The sequence below is a fragment of the Periplaneta americana genome, chromosome 4 (assembly GCF_040183065.1).
Source record: "Periplaneta americana isolate PAMFEO1 chromosome 4, P.americana_PAMFEO1_priV1, whole genome shotgun sequence".
In the NCBI taxonomy this organism is placed as follows: domain Eukaryota; kingdom Metazoa; phylum Arthropoda; class Insecta; order Blattodea; family Blattidae; genus Periplaneta; species Periplaneta americana.
The window spans coordinates 149405600-149426547 of record NC_091120.1 but is presented as its reverse complement, the minus strand read 5'-3'; the positions used below and the strand labels follow the sequence as shown (position 1 = coordinate 149426547).

Here is a 20948-nt window from a genome sequence, read left to right as displayed (position 1 = left end):
CCAGTGACGAAATCTTTGTTTACGAAAGACATGCAGTGGAATATCAGCAGAAGTGAATGCTTTCACAAGATCTTCCATATTATCCTTAGATTTTACCTTACGCTGACATACTTGAGGTATCGTACTGGCACCTAAAGTTGAACCCTGCCCGTCACCCCGTTTCCGACATCTATGCTTATAAATTTCCACATGTTTCTCCACAATGAATTTTTTTTTCGAAATTAATAGACTCTAAACACAAGGTACACAAAAGTTTCCCCTTTTCAGCCACAAAATTGTCTGTAGAAAACTCGCGAACTCCTTGTATCGCAGTTACAGATGTTTTCGGCATGCTGGTATGAAATAGATGTGAACCCTTCTGATTCAGAGTGTGAACTTAATTGTTGTCCTGTTCCTCACAGAACTACAAATATAACTGTAGTTAAGAATTTAAAATATAACTTAAATTCTTAAGTTTGAAATTTCCATTGTTGAAAAACTAGCATCCCATTGTTATTGTGAGTATTTTTAATATTAATTGTTGGTCACAATTGTTATAAATAGTACATTGAAGTAGACAGTTCATTTTACAAGAATTATGCTCTATTTTAAATATTATGCTTTATTTTTAAAAATTATGCTTCGTTGTGCTTCTAACATTTGTTTCATCGAGACTGTTTGATAAACAAAATCATGTTTGAGGAGCAACCACATGACTGAAGTGCTGTTATGTTTTTTATGCGTTTGGGTTGCACTACACATAAGTGATTATTTATGAGTGCAAAATCATAATGATCAAATGTGTGCGTATATTGCGTATTTGACTTGAATTTAAATATTTAATGTAATGACATGTCGCATTAGTTTTTCAAACCCCTAAGCGCAAGAGAAGCCAAGTTTATACAGTTGATGTAAACACAAGCAGTAGTGATGGGCGAAGTTGTTCTTTTCCCGGAACAGTTCCGACGGTTCCGGTTCCGAAAAAATACTATGTTCCAAATAACAGTTCCGAAATAACAGTCACCAGTGGTGATGAGTCGGAGTCGTTGAGTCGTTCAAACGAACGGTACAGTACCCTCCCTCTTCACCATAGACAAATAACACCATGCAGCTCACACTGGAGCACTCATAGGCATGACATAGTACACATTCTTATCTATAGATGGTACTGCAATGCACATTCGAATCGATTTTGGAAAATTGCTGTGCATGCGGACAGAACTCAAAAGCTTAATGTTAGTAATTACACAGCTGTTGACTACAAGGACAGAATACAACACTTTGTTTTCGTACATAAAGTTATAAAGACATGGTAGCCAACTAAAAAAAAATAGCATAACATTTAAAACATATGGTATGTAATTTCTGTTCTCTCTATTACATAATAAAAAAAACAAATCATTAATTTTTATTTTTACTTTTCTTAATGCACAGTTATAATAATAATAATAATAATAATAATAATAATAATAAATATTACAATTTCATAAATAAAAAAGATATATATTAGCAGTACTGAAACCTGGAAACCCCGCAGTGGGTTAGTAAAATGTTGGAATCGCATCTTTACCAAAGTGTAATTTAAACTTCGCATTAAACCTCGCTCTCCAAATCAGTACTTATATGGGTAGTTTCCAACAAATAATGCTACAACATTTTTGTCGTTCTTTGATAACAGAGAAGATAGCACAAAAACTTGTGCTTGTCAGACTTAACCTCAACAAACGACATACAGACATTGTAACTAAACCACTCATTACCATTTACGACTTTAACCTTTGTATAGAATCAGCTGATCAATGAATTAATAATAGTATGCGTACTTTATGACTTTGTAGAATGTTTATAAAACAGAATTAGTCAACTAATTGTGAAATAAACCATAAAGCGGGAATCAATATTACAGATTATTGAATACTTACTATAACATTACAGATGATTGGCCGGTCTTACAAATGTTGATATTAAAGTTCGCGCCACCGCAAGGATTTCAATTTCCATGCGCCCCCCTCCAACCACGTGAGAGTTTCAAGTACAGTGTAACTGCAGCTGTCGTTGGTTCATCGGAACAAGCTCCGACGTTCCGACTGTTATCTCGGAGTCGGAACATACCTTGTGCAACGCGGTACTGCGAGCCCGCAACAGCTGGGCAAGTGAGCAGCTCGGAGTCGGAACACTGTTATTTCGGAACAGGAGGTTCCGACCTACTGTTCATTTTTGCAACAGTTCCGAGGGAGTCGGAACATACCTTGTGCCACGCGGTACTGCGAGCCCGCAACAGTTGGCAAGTGAGCAGCTCGGAGTCGGAACACTGTTATTTCGGAACAGGAAGTTCCGACCTACTGTTCATTTTTGCAACAGTTCCGAGACCGGAACAGTTCCAAAATAACTGTTGTGTTATTTTTTACCCATCTCTAACAAGCAGCTAAGTACGTCCGAAATATCATGGAGTGAACTCTATACAGCAGGTATGCTCATTCTCTGACTCCCGTTCTGTAATCACAACTCTTCGAATGTAGAGCGTGCTGTTCCCCGTTCGAAGCTCGACGGATGGCTGCAGAAGGCAGGTCAAGTACTCAGTAAACGCACGACCAGTGTGGGACAATGACACAGTCAAAACCTTCTGTAAACAAACGATCATTCCGTACAGAGTGGGAGGAAGACTATTTTTGTTGTAGGTTCGGTGAAAACGGAAAGTGATTACTATATTGTAAGGTGCTGTCAGGCCTACTACTGAGCAACATAAAACTACATTATAGACTCTGCTACCCAGAACATGCCGAAGTGACAGAGAAGCTGTTTTCTGTAATATAGCCTATTTTCATATACCAATGTTATTATTATTATTATTATTATTATTATTATTATTATTATTATTATTAGACCTATTATTATTACTATTAGTATTGTTATTGTGGTGATTTTATTCCAGCAGAAATAGATATTTTGATAAAATAATTTTTCAGGGGTGCAACGTGCACTACAGCTTCAAGAATTGAAAGCACTTCATGAAAGTCCAAACATTGAAGAGAGTCGAACAATTCAGAGTCTATGTTTTGGAGCAAGTTAACCTATGTAGTATGTTGGGAATTAGCTAAAGCACTAAAACCCTTCACGGATGGTGAATTTGTAAAGAGATGTATGGTGACTGAACAAAATATAGTTAATTATGTCTCTGTACTGCAACAGTTCAAATGTGAATTCACAGAACATAGATTTAGTGATTTTAGACGTATGGATAGTGATATTAGTATTTTTGTTAATCTTTTCGTAAATTTAATACAATCCGTGAGAGTGCAGTTCCAGGACGAGTTAATTGATTTACTAAGTAACGTAGAATTCAGAACTAAATGCAGAGAATATGTCTTGACAAGCATAGAATTATTTAAAAAATGAACAAAACTAAATATTACAAGATGAGCTTATTCGCTGCCACTATGTTAACTACCTTCGCCTCGACATATGTATGCGAACAATTATTTTCGAGAATGAAGGTTACTAAAACCAAACAGAGGTCCCGATTAACAGATGAGCATCTTTAGCGCATTGCAGTAAATTCGTTGGAAATAAATTCCCGATTACTTGCAGAAAAGAATGCAGATGTTGAATAGACCGCAAAGTAGACTATATGGTGGAATATGAAAATGATATTATCTATGATATTATTATATCATAATTAAGGGATATGAAATACAATAAATATAGTAATAATTGAATATTGCAGTGTATACTCTTTTCTTTTTCAAATTCAGTTTATTATCCGTATTTGTAAGAGTGTAAGAACTATGCCACTGACGGTGCTGCAATGTACAATGCAATGTAGTTGCGGAGCCCAGTCCGTACATAGTGTGTGTTATGCAGTGCAGCATCATCCGTGTAATCGAAGCTTTTACATTTTTGAGCATACCTGCTATACAGGGTATAAGGGATATAAGTGCCATTATTTTAATTGATGATTATTCATGGCATAAGGAAGAAAAATGTCCTCAAATTTTTTTTTTATAATTGCAATATTTAACTAATTATTAAAGTTTACAATGTTAAGCGTTTGGCAACGTTGCTGGGTGGGGAGGAGGGAGTTTACAAGTACACAGTACAGCTCAAGCGGATACAGATATACCGGTACAAAACAGATGCTCTGTTCTAATGCAGGGGCGGACCGTTGTTTACATAAAACGAACAGCAAATACAAACTTTCAATCTCATTAACAGAACTTTAAGGTAAATTTCCATTTTATTAAAAATATTGACAATACTTGTCCATTTTTGTTGTACGTCTAAAAAATAAACAATAATGGTTTACTACACAAAATCATACGAACATTTTTTTAATGCAACATTCTAATCTAGCCCGCTTCCATAAAGCAGTACCATTTTTAAAGAAATTTCTGTTTGTGTGATTTTCGAAACGAGGTAAGAGATCCTAGTTTCTAATAAATAATCGTTGAGAAACCGCTGCAAAAGTTCACCGATTAGGTAACCTTCATTGCAGAAAAGATTGACGGTATATCTTCTTGCCACACTTGAATTGCGACGACTTTCTCCATAGACCTAAATTAATAACATGATATTCCTAAATTGTGAATGATATTGTAAATTGTTTATCGGATACCTGGTACCAAACTGTCATCCTCTCGGCAGTAGAGCTATGAACAGGGAGCTAGAAACTCAGGTGACATGTACAGCTGTCAAAAGAAAAAGTGGCCGCTCTCCTGAAACAAAGTTCCCTTCGGGTATCTTCGCTACAATTCGGAGATAGGTGATGTTACATGTTGTTGGACCACGTTGCCTGATAAATACAGTTATAATTGAAGTATTCTGTGTGTTATCGATAGCATAATGGTAGCGTTCAGGCCTCTTATTCATGAGGTCCTGCGTTCGACTACAACCACGTGCTTTTTATGTTCTTTTTTGTTCTGTTTTTGAGAGAGACAAACTACACATAATGGCTCCTTTCTCTTTTACGATTATTTTAGTAATTAACATCAGGTTCATTAATATATTATGCCATGGCTTTATCATTATGATATTGTGGCTGCAAATGGAAAGAAAAAAGATTTTATTCTCAATAAAAATATCTTTCGTGGCATAAACAAAACAAATTTACTGGCGTTGGCCTTAAAACATTCAAACAATTCAGCGTTCAAAAAACAAAACAAAAAGCCACAATTCAATATTTAGTCTATCTTCCTCTTATCTCGATCATCTTGCAGTCGAGTGGGCATGGAATTGACTAGTCTTTGCAAATAGCGACTGTTTTTAGACACGATATTCCAGGCATTCTGAACATACATAAGTATTCTGTCCATGGGCAGGTCTTTCATTGCAAACCCAGCAATCTCCAATCTTTACTATTTTCTGCCTTCCTCTTTGTCTTCGCATATGATCCACATATTCTAATGTCGTCTATTATTCTTTTCAACCAGAGACCCAACCAGTTACTTTTTCTCTTTCTAATCAGTTTCAGCATCATTCTTTCTTCACTCACTTTTTCAAACACAATTTTATTTCTTATTCTGTCTGTCCACTTCAAACGTACCGTTCTTCTCCACATCCACATTTCAAATGCTTCAATTCGTTTCTCTTCATTTCGTCGTAATGTCCATGTTCCTTCCCCATACAATGCCACACTCCACACAAAGCACTTCACTAGTCTGTTCCTTAGTTCTTTTTCCAGAGGTCCGCAGAACATCCTTCTTCTTCTATTTAAAGCTTCCTTTGTTCATGTTTGCAGTTTTTCTTGGGAAGGATAGGCCTAAATGCGGTAACATCCCGTTGCTTTCCGCACACCACTATCTCTTTCGCATCTTATTAAATTCTAGGGGGTCCAAGCGTGGAGATGAGGAGAGTGGATTTGACTAATTGGGCCCTCCGGACTTCACCGAAAGTCACGGCAAGGGTTCAATATTAATTCTATCAGGATGTTTGACCCTATCAGAGATCGGGAAATCTCAATTAGCCTTTGCCCCCCGTATCCTGGACTAGCTTCTACGAATCATCAGAACATCTTAGAGTGTGATTGGGCCAATTTTTTCGAAAATGTTTCCAAACTTTTGCCCTCGTAGCTCAGCGGACGAACGTCGGAATTTAGATGTCAACGTCTCAGGTAAAATTCCTCGTTACTCCTTTTCATTTTATTGTGGTTCAAGATAGTATAATGTAATAATACAAAAAGAAAAACTAATAGCAGTATTATGCAACTGGATTTTTCCAAACCTAATATTAAATTTATGGTATTTATATCGCTAAAGAACGATTACAATATAAATAACTTGAATATTATATATACGATAACAGAATATAAATGATAAATATCGGTTTGTATAATTAATATAAGATATTATATAATACGTATTTAATTATCTAAATAAAATAACTTATTTTACAAAGAAAGATGGTTATTTGTGTTATAATAATTACTTACATAAAATACAGATTATTTATATTGCGAAAGAACAATAACAATATAAATAACTTGAATATTATTTTATAATGCTAATGAAGGAAAACAGAATATAAATGATAACTTCAATATTATTTATATTGCTAAAGAGCGATAACAGAATATAAAAAACGTGAATATTATTCATATCGGAATTTCACAGATTTATTACAGATGTATTTAAGAAATTGTGGAAGAATAGTAATTAGTAACAGTGTCCTATTTATTCTTCTTGGAGCCAAATTTGTAACTTTTAAAAGTGTGGTTACTATGTTGAAGTGTATGTGTTGCAACGGATGCTTGATTTGTTATGTATGTGAGTCAGTTATGGGATGCTTGATGTCGTCGCAATGTCGTAATTATAGTTTGATTGTGTTTATGTGACTATTGTGTATTAATTTATGATGTATGGTACGGAAAGCTGCATATTTGTGTTATAGAAGTGTTACGTATGTGTGTTGTTAATGTTTTTGCATGTTTCAAATTGGTATCTGATATTTGTTTTCCAATCGCAATGCCTAATTTACGGATTGTTTATGTTTTGTTTACATCGCGTAAGCTAATTTAATTTTCTTTTCCATTTCTCTTTATGCTCATCTTTTTTGTGTATAAAACTATAGCCCTAACATACATATGTAAAATAGGGCTAACCCCCATTGGAGATAGTGTAGCTACAATAGTAATAATTATTATTCATATCGTTATAAAACGATAACAGAATATAAATGATGACTTGAATTTTATTCATATCTCTAAAGAACGATAACAAAATATAAATAGCGTGATATCCATCAAGAACGATAACTGGATATAAATGATAATTTGAATATCATTTACATCGCTAAAGAACGATTAAAAAATAAAATGAAAACTTGAAGAAGGCGCGAACCCAGAACCTTTGAATCATTAAACAAGCACTCTACCGCTGGTCTGCGAGGAGCAGATATGGAACACTTTCATAGTTTCGGAACTGCTTGTACAGCTGTAAAAAAAAAAAAAGTGGCCGCACTCGTGAACAGCGAATATTTTCAAAGTCCACTTCGGGTCGCGGCGATGTTACACGATGCATGTGCTTGTACAAGCAATTCCGTAACTATGAAAGTGTTCCATATCTGCGCCTCGTAGACCAGCGGTAGAGTGCTTGTTTAATGATTCAAAGGTTGTGGGTTCGGGCCTTCTTTAACTTTTCATTTTATTTTTTAATCGTTCTTTAGCGATGTAAATGCTATTCAAAATTATCATTTATATTCAGTTATCGTTCTTCATGGATATCACGTTATTTATATTTTGTTATCTTTCTTTAGAGATATGAATAAAATTCAAGTCATCATTTGTATTCTGTTATCATTTTATAACGATATGAATAATAATAATAATTATTATTGTATCTCCAATGGGGTTAGCCCTATTTTACATATATATGTTAGGGCTATAGTTTTATACACAAAAAAGATAAGCATAAAGAGAAATGGAAAAGAAAATTAAATTAGCTTACGCGATGTAAACAAAACATAAACAATCCGTAAATTAGGCATTGCGATTGGAAAACAAATATCAGATACCAATTTGAAACATGCAAAAACATTAACAACACACATACGTAACACTTCTATAACACAAATATGCAGCTTTCCGTACCATACATCATAAATTAATACACAATAGTCACACAAACACAATCAAACTATAATTACGACATTGCGACGACATCAAGCATCCCATAACTGACTCACATACATAACAAATCAAGCATCCGTTGCAACACATACACTTCAACATAGTAACCACACTTTTAAAAGTTACAAATTTGGCTCCAAGAAGAATAAATAGGACACTGTTACTAATTACTATTCTTCCACAATTTCTTAAATACATCTGTAATAAATCTGTGAAATTCCGATATGAATAATATTCACGTTTTTTATATTCTGTTATCGCTCTTTAGCGATATAAATAATATTGAAGTTATCATTTATATTCTGTTTTCCTTCATTAGCATTATAAAATAATATTCAAGTTATTTATATTGTTATTGTTCTTTCGCAATATAAATAATCTGTATTTTATGTAAGTAATTATTATAACACAAATAACCATCTTTCTTTGTAAAATAAGTTATTTTATTTAGATAATTAAATACGTATTATATAATATCTTATATTAATTAAACAAACCGATATTTATCATTTATATTCTGTTATCGTATATATAATATTCAAGTTATTTATATTGTAATCGTTCTTTAGCGATATAAATACCATAAATTTAATATTAGGTTTGGAAAAATCCAGTTGCATAATACTGCTATTAGTTTTTCTTTTTGTATTATTACATTATACTATCTTGAACCACAATAAAATGAAAAGGAGTAACGAGGAATTTAACCTGAGACGTTGACATCTAAATTCCGACGTTCGTCCGCTGAGCTACGAGGGCAAAAGTGTGGAAACAATTTCGGAAAAATTGGCCCAATCACACTCTAAGATTTTCTGATGATTCGTAGAAGCTAGTCCAGGATGCGGGGGGCAAAGCCTAATTGAGATTTCCCGGTCTCTGATCGGGTCAAACATCCTGATAGAATTAATATTTAACCCTTGCCGTGACTTTCGGTGAAGTCCGGAGGGCCCAATTAGTCAAATCCACTCTCCTCATCTCCACGCTTGGGCCCCCTGGAATTTAATAAGATGCGAAAGAGATAGTGGTGTGCGGAAAGCAACTGGATGTTACCGCATTTAGGCCTATCCTTCCTAAGAAAAACTGCAAACATGAACAAAGGAAGCTTTTAATATAAGAAGAAGGATGTTCTGCGGACCTCTGGAAAAAGGACTAAGGAAGAGACTAGTGAAGTGCTTTGTGTGGAGTGTGGCATTGTATGGGGAAGGAACATGGACATTACGGCGAAATGAAGAGAAACGAATTGAAGCATTTGAAATGTGGATGTGGAGAAGAACGGTTCGTGTGAAGTGGACAGACAGAATAAGAAATAAAATTGTGTTTGAAAAAGTGAGTGAAGAAAGAATGATGCTGAAACTGATTAGAAAGAGAAAAAGGAATTGATTGGGTCTCTGGTTGAATAGAATAATAGACGACATTAGGATATGTGGATCATATGCGGAGACTAAGAGGAAGGCAGAAAATAGTAAAGATTGGAGATTGCTGGGTGTGCAATGAAATACCTGCCCATGGACAGAACACTTATGTATGTATGTTCAGAATGCCTGGAATATCGTGTCTAAGAACAGTCGCTGTTTGCAAAGACTAGTCAATTCCATGCCCACTCGGCTGCAAGATGATCGAGATAAGAGGAAGATAGACTAAATATTGAATTGTGGCTTTTTGTTTTGTTTATTGAACGCTTAATTGTTTGAATGTTTTAAGGCCGACGCCAGTAAATTTGTTTTGTTTATGCCACGAAAGATATTTTTATTTAGAATAATTTTTTTTCTTTCCATTTGCAGCCACAATATCATAATGATAAAGTCATGGCATAATATATTAATGATCGTAAAAGAGAAAGGAGCCATTATGTATAGTTTGTCTCTCTCAAAAAACAGAACAAAAAAAGAACATGAAAAGCACGTGGTTGTAGTCGAACGCAGGACCTCATGAATAAGAGGCCTGAACGCTACAATTACGCTATCGAATAACATACAGAATACTTCAATTATAGCTGTAGATATCAGGCAACGTGGTCCAACAACATGTAACATCGCCTGTCTCCGAATTTTAGCGAAGATACCCGAAGGGAACTTTGTTTCAGGAGAGCGGCCACTTTTTCTTTTGACAGCTGTACAAGCACATGCATCGTGTAACATCGCCGCGACCCGAAGTGGACTTTGAAAATATTCGCTGTTCACGAGTGCGGCCACTTTTTTTTTGACAGCTGTACACTTAGCGGCAAAAAGAATGGACCGACTCTTGGTCGATAGAAATGCAAAATTCTATCGCGCGGTTCACTCGTGTAAACGTAACCCAGTGCAAGGCATTGCTGTGGTGTCTCTTCATTGAAAGTCGTCCGTCTATAATGTAATAAACCTTACGAGCAGTATTATTTATTCATTTAATTCATTTATTTTCACTAACAGAGTTAAAGATCATAAGGCTTTCTCTGCTACTCAGTATGAAAATGCACAGCAAATATAATTAAATAACAGCGACACAGAAAATAATCGAGTAGTAGGAATGATGATGATGATGATGATGATGATGATAATAATAATAATAATAATAATAATAATAATAATAATAATAATAATAATAATAATTACAATTTAGTGTAAAATAAGACAATCCGTATGAAAGAAATTAGCCTATATTTCAGAATGAAGGACTTATAAAAAATATAAATCATATTCCACGAAAGTTATATATTATTGTAAAGAAAGATCATATTCTGGAGACGAAAAGCTGTCTTTTAGACAGTCAGCTTTTGAAAGTCGTCAGTGTCTGCAGCCCCTTCATACACAATTTACAATTAAATAAAATACCTTTCATTACAATACACAACACTGTACATAATACATACAGAAGTTTGAAAAACGAGTAGAGCGATCTTATTTTTAAAATTGTAAATACAGTATATTTTGCTTTGAATATTTAGAGCAATATTATTCCAAAGCTGCCTTCGCAAAACTGCACTGTAATGATAACTAACAAGAAGTGCACTGTAATGGGTCTATTTCAGTATAGTTTTATATTACGAAGCATGGTTTCCCTAGCAACAAGTTTCTGTGTGGGAATTCTAACTTTTCAAGGCCTAGCAATAATAGCTGTAAATACAAGAAAAAACACGATCGTGCCAAAAAATTTGCATGTGGATATGACTTTTGGCAATATGATACTTCTATGATATGTATTGATATTCTGACTTAAAAATTCATTCTTAGAAAACTCATTTACCAACCATCTCGCATGAAGTTACATAACGATTTGGACATTCGACTTAAAGAATGAACTGAACTGTACACCCCTGATATGAGCATTAACTGGGAAGTCCCGAAACGCACGCGGTGTTGCCAAGTTTCGCTGACATCACGTGAGTAATGATTCACTCCGCCGCGTGCCTCGCCATTATCATCTGTTCTCTGACGTCACATCGGAAATAAAGCATGACCTTGTAGTTATAGCAATAACCTCAGCTTCGCCATGCATTATAAAGGTCTTAAGACAGATTTTAAAAATTCAACAAATTATCTATCACTGGCATATGAGCACAAATGTCCCACGCCTTGGCGTCGTGGTCTAACGCATCCTACCTAGGGCTCGCGTTACAGAATGCGCGCTGGTTCGAGTCCTGATGGGGAAGAAATTTTCACATGAAATTTCGGTTAGTGTATGGGACCGGTGTCCACGCAGCATCGTGATGCACTTGGGGAGCTACGATAGGTAGTGAAATTTTCGGTTAAGAAAGCCAGCTAACCACACGATACCACCATTCTAGTTGAATGATCGTTCACCTCGGCTTCGGCACGTGAACGTGAGGTTGAGACACTGCATACTACCGGTACTGGGTTAATTAGGGTTGATGGAATTGGTGATGTCTTGCTGGTATTAGGCGAGATGAGACCGAGGATTCACCATAGATTACCTGACAATCGCCTTACGTTTGGGGAAAATTTCGGAAAAGAACTCGACCAGGTAATCAGGCCAAGCGGGAATCAAACCCGCTCACAAGAGCAGCTCCAGATCAAAAGACAAGCAAGCGTCTGTGCCGAATGTACGTACGTCTGTGTATCTAACAATTGAGGTTGTGGTTGATATGTAAATCTATTCAGGGAGTACATCTCACTTGATATGTGTCAGAGGAAGAACAATTGTTTGTATGCATATGAAGTCTGATTAATGAATATGTAGCTAATCGGCGATGTATGCAATGGAGGGGGAAAGGAACTGGCCACCCTATCCCATTATCTCCTGGCCTAATTGCCTCATAAGTGGTGCCTTGTTGGTATCACTTGTGAGGTTCAGACCTGTCTTCGGAAACTGACTGAACATCAACAACAGTATAAAAATAATGCACAATCTCTCAATGGTGAGTTCTGCTCTAAGAGATTTTAAACATTGCACTTTTTTTTTTGCCGTTCACTGCGGGAGGTTTACATATTTATGACGACACAACATGTGTTGTTTGTATAGGCAGTATCCGAGACTTCTGGGGTGTGTTAATTCTTTTGCAGCTTTTAGAAGCTCCGATATATTTTCCAACGTTCGAATTCGGTTGGGCAGTTCCTGCCTGTATATTTTATATTCGAGCAAACAGAAAGTAATATACAGGGACATCATTTTATTTTTACTTCAATTTTTGTTGTACCTGAGTTTTGGAATGTACTTCGCTCCCACCCCTTCTACTAATGAAGTTCCAACTGTCTTCCACACAGAATCAAGACCGCATATAGTAAACAGCACTGAGTTAGTGAGTATAGTACGTTCCAGAAATATGTTCACGTTTTCCAGTGACGAAAGAGCTTTCAATATTGCATCATATTTTCGCACAGGTACTGTCGTCCGTTTGCCTACGTCGCATTCCGATTTCCCCCACCTGCTTCTGCTCGCCCCTCTGTAAAACCTGGTCTGTCTTAGCTCTTTTCTGAAAACCTTTATTTCTCTTAGGAATTGGTCGTTTACGTAATATTATACAACTGTTTAAAATAACTTAAATAAAAGGGCCACGTTAAGTAATTAACTGTCACGTGATTTTCCCCCTTTCTACGATCCTGCGGCATAACCACTTGGACGGACAGTAGATAGCATGTCTGAGTAATTTTATCTGTGCGGGTCGGGCAGAAGTGAAGATTGAATTTACAGTACGTAAGGTACTCTGTTATAGAGTAGGTATAGAATTATTTCAACATGAGTTACTAGTACGAAGGACGAAACTGGCAATTGGAGTTAGATGCAATAGTCTATAGTGCGATAATATACACAAAACAACTGAAGCCTGTATCGAAATGAACGGCCACCATTTTCAAAAATGTGTCTAATATCCATATTATGATTATTTTTCAATTTAACTTCAGTCTCTATATTGTACGCTAATGTGCTGTAGACAGTATAATATACACTGCATAATGAATGCGTTTGCATGGATAACTCAGTTCGTGAGTAAAAACACTTATTCTTAATACAGTACTGCATTTTGATTAAACAAAAACCTAATGAAAATTATCGAACTCAAAATTGCGATATTTCCTAGTCTACGTAAATGGATGAACTACTTTTCTTCCCTCCTATACCTAGCAAAGTGATCTGTTTGTATTTTACGCCAGTATCATCGAACTCCAGGCGTGGAAGGGGTAGCAAACGGTGGTTCCGGTTCTCTAAAGGTATAGCCAGGTTAATATTAAAAATGTTAGTAAAAATAAAATGATGTCCCTGTACAATATAGCCCACTTAACTCTTTCACCTCCCATAGCGTTTAGAATATTTCAGACATACATAAACTGACAATTTACAAGTTAAATTACATCGAAGGGGACATCTGATACACGTAATATATTTTTTGTACATGAAATAATTATCAAAATATTTGAATCTACTTTATATTTTTAAATGGGAATCAACAATGTTTTGTATTGCTAATGTTGCGTTAGCTCTAATATAACTGAATGTCACCGGTAAGAGTAAACATAAACAATATCTGACCAAGGATCGAACAGAGTAAGGACAATTCTGGTTAATTACAGTTGTGCATCAATTAAATCATAATCACAATGTACTGTACATTTCAATGCTATGGAAATATTGCACATGTGAAGTGAGACATGATGTTAGTGTAAATAATATACTATTATTCTAAAAAAATATATATACAAAATCTCCGGTGTGCAATCAGATTTCTCGCGGATGTCTTATCATTCAATTGTCCAGTACAGAACTGAAGAAATAAGGGTTGTATTGGGTAGTGTACAGTATTATGGTTGTGTTCGATCTTCAATTACGTCAATATTATGAACTAGACCAGGGATACAGAATTGGCGAGAGAGGGGTGAAAAGCATGGGGAAAGTGTTGGTTCCCCATCCACAGTCCACCGGCGTTGTGGCCCAAACGTAATCACTAAAGCTGGGACATCTAGGACGTTTGTCGTTAAGTTACGTGCACCCAAACTATAGCTTAGCAAGTAGAGAGAGCGGGGTAGGTCAGTGTACAGACTCTGTACGCTATCCTACAGAGTAAACAACAGAGAGATAAATTTTAAACGAAATTATCTGCCCTCAATGAGGGTGACCATAAAGATCCAGAATAAAAGCACTACAGAATAATTTAGAAAGACAGGAATTGTTTAGTAAAAAAAAATCCATATAAATGCAAACCCAATAGAATCATCAATGGCCAAAATATAAATGATAATGTAATATTTGGATTGAATCCTTAAGAATATTCAACAACATTTTTTGAATCTCAAAAAATTGGAAACCGAGTGCTTTTAAAATATTACATGTGAATTTAGGAAGTATGCCACGTGCACCAAACAAAAGATCAACACTCCACTGACTAGTGGGAATGTTATATTTCTCACTTAGGTAAGGGATACAGGACTCATAAATGGATTTCTCCTCCTCATCAACGTGTTGTGCCTGCAAGGCATCCCTCTCAAACCGGATTGTAGGATCAAGAACTATTCCCTTAGATTGAGTCCTGTGGATGGCTACAATATCTGCTCTTCTGTTCGAATCTAAAGATGAAACCCAATGGATCTCCTCGTTTACCTCCCATCCACGACGCTTGAGGACATCAGCAATACCGGTCCTGGCCTTATGGTGTCGATTGTTGCGAGCAGCTCCTTTTTTCGACAGAATCCCAACACGTGACCAAGAGTTTCCGTCTCGTTGCAGCCGGGATGGCGACAACGGGTTGTATACTCACATAACGAATAAACTAGGGCTCAGGTCACGTCATCATTACTAGATTGTCGAGTCTGTTGCAGTAACACAACCATACGTTTTGATTACGTCTTCAACCCTTTTATAATGTGTAGCAAAATAGACTGCAGCATCCAGCCATGTCCACCAACTCATTACAAGGGTTGCGGCGATAGAGGGGCTCCAGGAGCCATTTCACTGAATTTAGTAACCCGACTTGGTGCCTTAAAAAGTATTTCTTTGACATTCGAAATGAAACTGTTCACATCACTGTAGCATGAGCGAACTTCTTCGGCTAATTCGATGTAGCCCATGGACTAGGCTAACTTTAGACTAAAGTAGCTGAAGTTCCTTATCTGCTTTTAACATGTAGCATCCGTGATGAAAATAACTACGTTATCATTTTTTGTTTCGTCTGGCGATAGGAGTGGCATAGGCGTTTGAAAAACTTTAATTATATATACGAGTAAATGATCCACTTTCTCACGAATTTCAGAGGTTAATAAAAATGTTTTATTGGGTTTGTCTGGTGGAAGAATATTCGTAACGACGTTTGCAACAAATCGTCCAGCGGCATCTGTGGTTTCATCGATAAAATACGTATTTTACTATCTCCTATACTTAGTCATATGCGAGATATGACATCATAATAGCATTTCGGTATATAGTATTTCCGTGAAGTTGATTGATTAAGGAGTTCCCTTTTCACGTATTTTCGCATGAAGCTTTTAAAGTGTGTATTTTCAACATTATTTATTCGTATAATTTACTTACACATATCATTTTACATAAATTGTGAAATCTTTTTGTGTGGTACACAATGAATTCTAACTTACATGCGATTCTTGTCCTTCCTCAGTTGAAAGTGTCATCTGTGCTTTATGTTTTTTTTTCACATTACAATGTTGTGTTACGAATTTACGTTTCGTACCTTTAATATCTGTGCTATATAAATTTCATAGGATACTTACTCAACTTACTGCGAAATGTTGTGTGTCTACTTTCTCCATAAACTTGTTTACTGTTGATATATTTGATGATTGTGCCATTATAAATATTATACGTTATGTAAGATACATAAAACAACCCTGGATGTCTGTTCACTACACAACGTAAATGTGTTCTGTTGCCCGAGTAGCATGCCTGTACGCAAACCCCCCAACATCGCAATACAGTTAACTTTATATTGTCCTGCAGTCCTAGATGTCTCAGCTTTAGTAATCACATAAGACAGATACTGAATACAAATCCCCTTCCCTACAAAGTCAATGACGCGGGGATGGAAGAAAGAGGTGAGTGACGTATTCGATGTGTGACGCAACGCCACAATTGTCGCCCAGTTCTCCAAGCCTGAACTAGACATAAGGAAGAGTGCGTCAGACATTGTTTATGTTTACTCTTACTGGTGATATTCAAACAGTCTGTAAAGTAGTCAGTTCTTATTCGACAGTATTAACAACCTTGACAATGACTCTATCCCAGGTTGTTACGTTCAATATTGTAGAGGTTGCGAACTTGAATATTAACTGTCATATAACATGATAATGGAGACGCCGAACAGACTTTTGTTACTGTTATATTAATATGAAATCAACAGATCGAAGTATTAAATCACATGCTGCCTGCTTCATGGGACAAAATACGACGAAATTAGGACAAAATGTCGTGTCTTTTGCAAGTTACAATACATTAATGGTATGATGCAATATATTTATTATTATTATTATTATTATTATTATTATTATTATTATTATTATTATTATATTTCAGAAATAAATGACTAAATACATAATTAACATATCATACAAGAAGAGTAAACCTTAAATATGACAAATAAATAAAAGTTGGATAGTCATTACGATTCGAACGTGCCGGCATCGGGTTTCCCCTTCTCCCTTCCTCACCTTCATCATCAACATCATTGTTCATAGATGCACATCATGCATAAGGTGGCCCGCTGAAGTGGTGTGCAATTTGAAAATGAATCACAATCCTGCCTTCTATCCGCAGTATGCGGAACTCGAATCACGCAAGTGAAGTGCGTAGGCATTAGTCACTCTCTCTCTCTCTCTCACACACACACACACACCATTACCAGTACTACTTTGAACGTTTTTAATTTCGTTATGAGCTTCAGTGGCAGCTGCCTTATTGAGTGATAACATACCTTTAAAATGTTCACACAGAAACGCTCATATGTAAACCCCGCTGGAAATGAAGTGAGCCGAAGTTGGAGATGGACAAGTACTTCAAGTACAAGAGAGCGGCGAGATTTTGTCCTAAGCTGTACAGTCTTAAAAAAAAAGTCTCACAGATACTTCATAAGTCCCAGAAAGGAGGCTGTGCGCATGATCAGAGGACGATCGACCTGGTTCACAAGAGAAGGACTAGTTGAGGTAATAAAATTAGTTTTGTTTCGTTGTATGTCTGATCATGCGCACTGCCTCCTTTCTGGGACTTATAAAGTAAGTATCTATGCGACAAAACTTGTTTCTAAGACTGTATATATCAGCTAGAACCTTAATCAGAGGTTGTATAATTTTTTTAAATCATGCTTTATTTAACGACTCTCGCAATTGCCGAGGTTATATCAGCGTTACCGGTGTGCCGCAGGAGTACTTTTACATGCCAATGAATCTACTGACACGAGCCTGTTGCATTTAAGCACACTTAAATGCCATCGACCTGGACCGGGATCGAACCCGCAACATCGAGCACAGAAAGCCAACGCTATACCGACTATGCCAGCCAGGCCGACGAGGTTGTATATCTATATCAACGTAGGAAATTGTGGAAAAAGAAAAGACGAAGCTAGGGATATCTCCATTACTATACTTCGTTCCATAATGTCTGACAGGCGACGTAAATATTGCTGGCAGAAAGACACAGAAGGATAATTGCTAGTGAACCAATGGCAGAGCTCTCATTCAACGTTTATCTTGAATTGGGTGGTCTGAAGCGTTCTACCTCGCCCAACTTCAAGACAAGCGTGGAATGAGACCTCTGCCATTGGTTCAATAGCAATTATCCTTCTGTGTCTTTCTGCCAGCAATATTTACGTCGCCTGTCAGATATTATGGAACGGAGTAGAGTTTGGTATTTAATTTCTTGGCTACCGGACTTATTGCAAAAGGTGTGAAAAAAAATACCAATAGAATTTAACTAATGAGGTCGGTAGACCAAAGATTCTCTCTCAATAATTCGACAACCTCTGGACGTTGAACAGTGAGGTTAGTTGGAGACGCTCGGGTTTTCGTCCGAAGCCGGGCCCGGCTATCAATGTGTTGATTACCGCGAGGAACACGCGCGAGTCTCCGGCACTTTCAGGCCTACAATCCTACTGTTACTATGCTTATAAGTTACAGTACTTACCAAGCTCACATTCGTTGCTCAAAATGTCTTCCGTTTACTGCAACACATATTTGACATGTTTTCTTTAATACGAAATTTGCAGTCACTCTGTAGGGCCTTAATTTAAGTAATTTTGTCGCTACATGAGCAGAACTTTCACTTATTCCAGCTTTCCTGCTCTAAACGTCTGAGGGATTTTTGAGGAGTGTGTTCCGATATTTCACCAATCTCGTCTAATTTCTCTTCCGACAGAACACGGCTTTCTCTTTTCGGTTTTTCATCGTTTACCGAACCTGTTCGCATGAACTTCTTATAAAGTCTTCTTAATGTTCCGACAGCTGGAACAGGTCTCTCTGGAAACTCTTCCAGAATTTTCCGTCTTATGTATTATATAGATAAGTGCGTTCACATGATCAATAAGTCATTACAACAGTAGCCTACAGAGAGCAATTTGAACTTAGCTTAAATTTAAGATTACAACTTTCACCGCCAACTTACTTCTCACAACATAACACAACTAAAGCGAAACTGCAGTACCACTCATTGCTTGCACTCGCCAAGAATGCGGACACACTATTTCCGGTGATCATGCCATCTCTTGGCGCGGAACGGCTCCTGCAAAACCAGAGCGTCCCCAACTAACCTCACTCTATTAATTTCTTTCGCTCTACGACAATAATTACATAGAAATCTGATCCGAAAAGCGCGTCCTGACCATTTTAGTGATGGAACTAGTAAGTATTTGAACTTGTATCTATACAAATTAAGATAATTATACGTCTTTCTGTTCTCTTCAGATTTTGCGGCTTTCCACGAAGATGGATTCTGCGGCCACATCTAGCAACGAGAACTTCCTCAAAGAGCTGGAGTGTCCCGTGTGCTATGAATACATGGAGCCTCCAATCGGAATGTGTGAAACTGGACATCCCATTTGTGTAAAATGCAAACCACAAATGAGAAATTGCCCAGTTTGTAGAAAAAACATTATAGGGACTCGAAACATACCACTGGAGAACATTGCAGGTTTACTTGTTTATCCATGTAAATATAAGGATGTGGGATGTCCTGAAATAGTATCGTTGAAGGAAAAACTTCGTCATCAGTCAGAATGTATACATGAGACCAGAAAATGCCCTTTTAGCATGGTTTCCGACAAAAACTGTCCTTGGCAAGGTCGTATAGTAGACATAAAATCCCATGTTAAGAATGACCACAAACAAGGATATGATGCTGGGGAAGTAAGTGGAGAATTTGATGTTGTGATTAGTAATTTTTCGGCCGGTAAATTTTACCGCGGCCATGTGTTTACCTTGAATGAGTTGTTCTTCATAATGTGTGATGTTAAAAATAGCAACTTTCTTTTCTCAATTGTTCACGTTGGATTGAAAAAGAATGTTCCCAACTTCAGGTACAGATTTGCTTTGGGGACAAATAAAAGTGAAATGAATGCAATATCAATGATTTTCGGAGTTAGGAATTTTATGGACGATGAGGAATCCGTTCTTAACTTAGGAGATTGCGTTTCCTTGCACTATGTAACAGTAGCAAAGTTCCTTGATGAGAACAACCGTTTGTATTTCAAAATTGAAATTGTTCCAAGTGATTGGGACCAAATCTTATTGCATAAGACTGGCGAGGAAAGTTCGCATTCACACACTATAACTTTGTGTGAGTGGACTTCATCTTGTGCATCTGATTGTAGACAAAGGCACCCAATTGATGTTTATGGAAATACCGGTAGACTTCCATTAGTCTTAGGGAATCCAATTGGACAACCAGTTCATAATTTCGGCCTACGTTTAATTGGACAGAATTACGACTCTACTACAAATTTTTTTGGACAGAGAATGTAAACTCAGTGAACTAAGCAATTATTTGAAGATGGTAATCTGCCAGTATTTCTAACATTGAATGTATGAGAATATTTACCTAATACGAATATATGACAGTTTTCTCATTGAAATATCTGACGCATCTTATGGGACACATTTTGCACAAAGTTTGTAGTTTATATGGTTAATTTTTATAATTGTATAGATTATTAGTATATGAGGTGCATAAATAAAATAATGAAACTAATTTTGGTTACCTGTTTTATTCCAACAACATTACAATTGAACATTATCTCCTTCAAAGTAATTGCCTTGAGAAGGTACCGTTCAGTACTCAAAAGCATAGCGAATGTAGTGCAATTTTGGCAGCTCCGTAGCGGATTTATTTAGTGATGTTGGAGTTGGGCACACTGGCTGTGAATGATGTCACAATGTGATACAAGGAACGAGATAGAAAGAGAAGAATATAGAGTGGCCATGTTGTC

General features: G+C 36.6%; 1 protein-coding gene across 3 annotated transcripts in view; it reads left to right on the top strand.

Moving 5' to 3' along the window:
• Positions 1–20710, top strand: part of LOC138698318 (E3 ubiquitin-protein ligase Siah1-like) — a 538667-nt gene extending 517957 nt beyond the window's left edge. For all 3 annotated transcript variants that reach the window (XM_069824143.1, XM_069824142.1, XM_069824144.1), the window contains one exon: positions 19429–20710. In XM_069824143.1, coding sequence (XP_069680244.1) covers positions 19429–20484 — 1056 coding nt within the window. In that variant the 3' untranslated portion in view covers positions 20485–20710. The remainder of the gene's footprint in view (positions 1–19428) is intronic.
• The last annotated feature ends 238 nt before the right edge of the window (positions 20711–20948 follow it).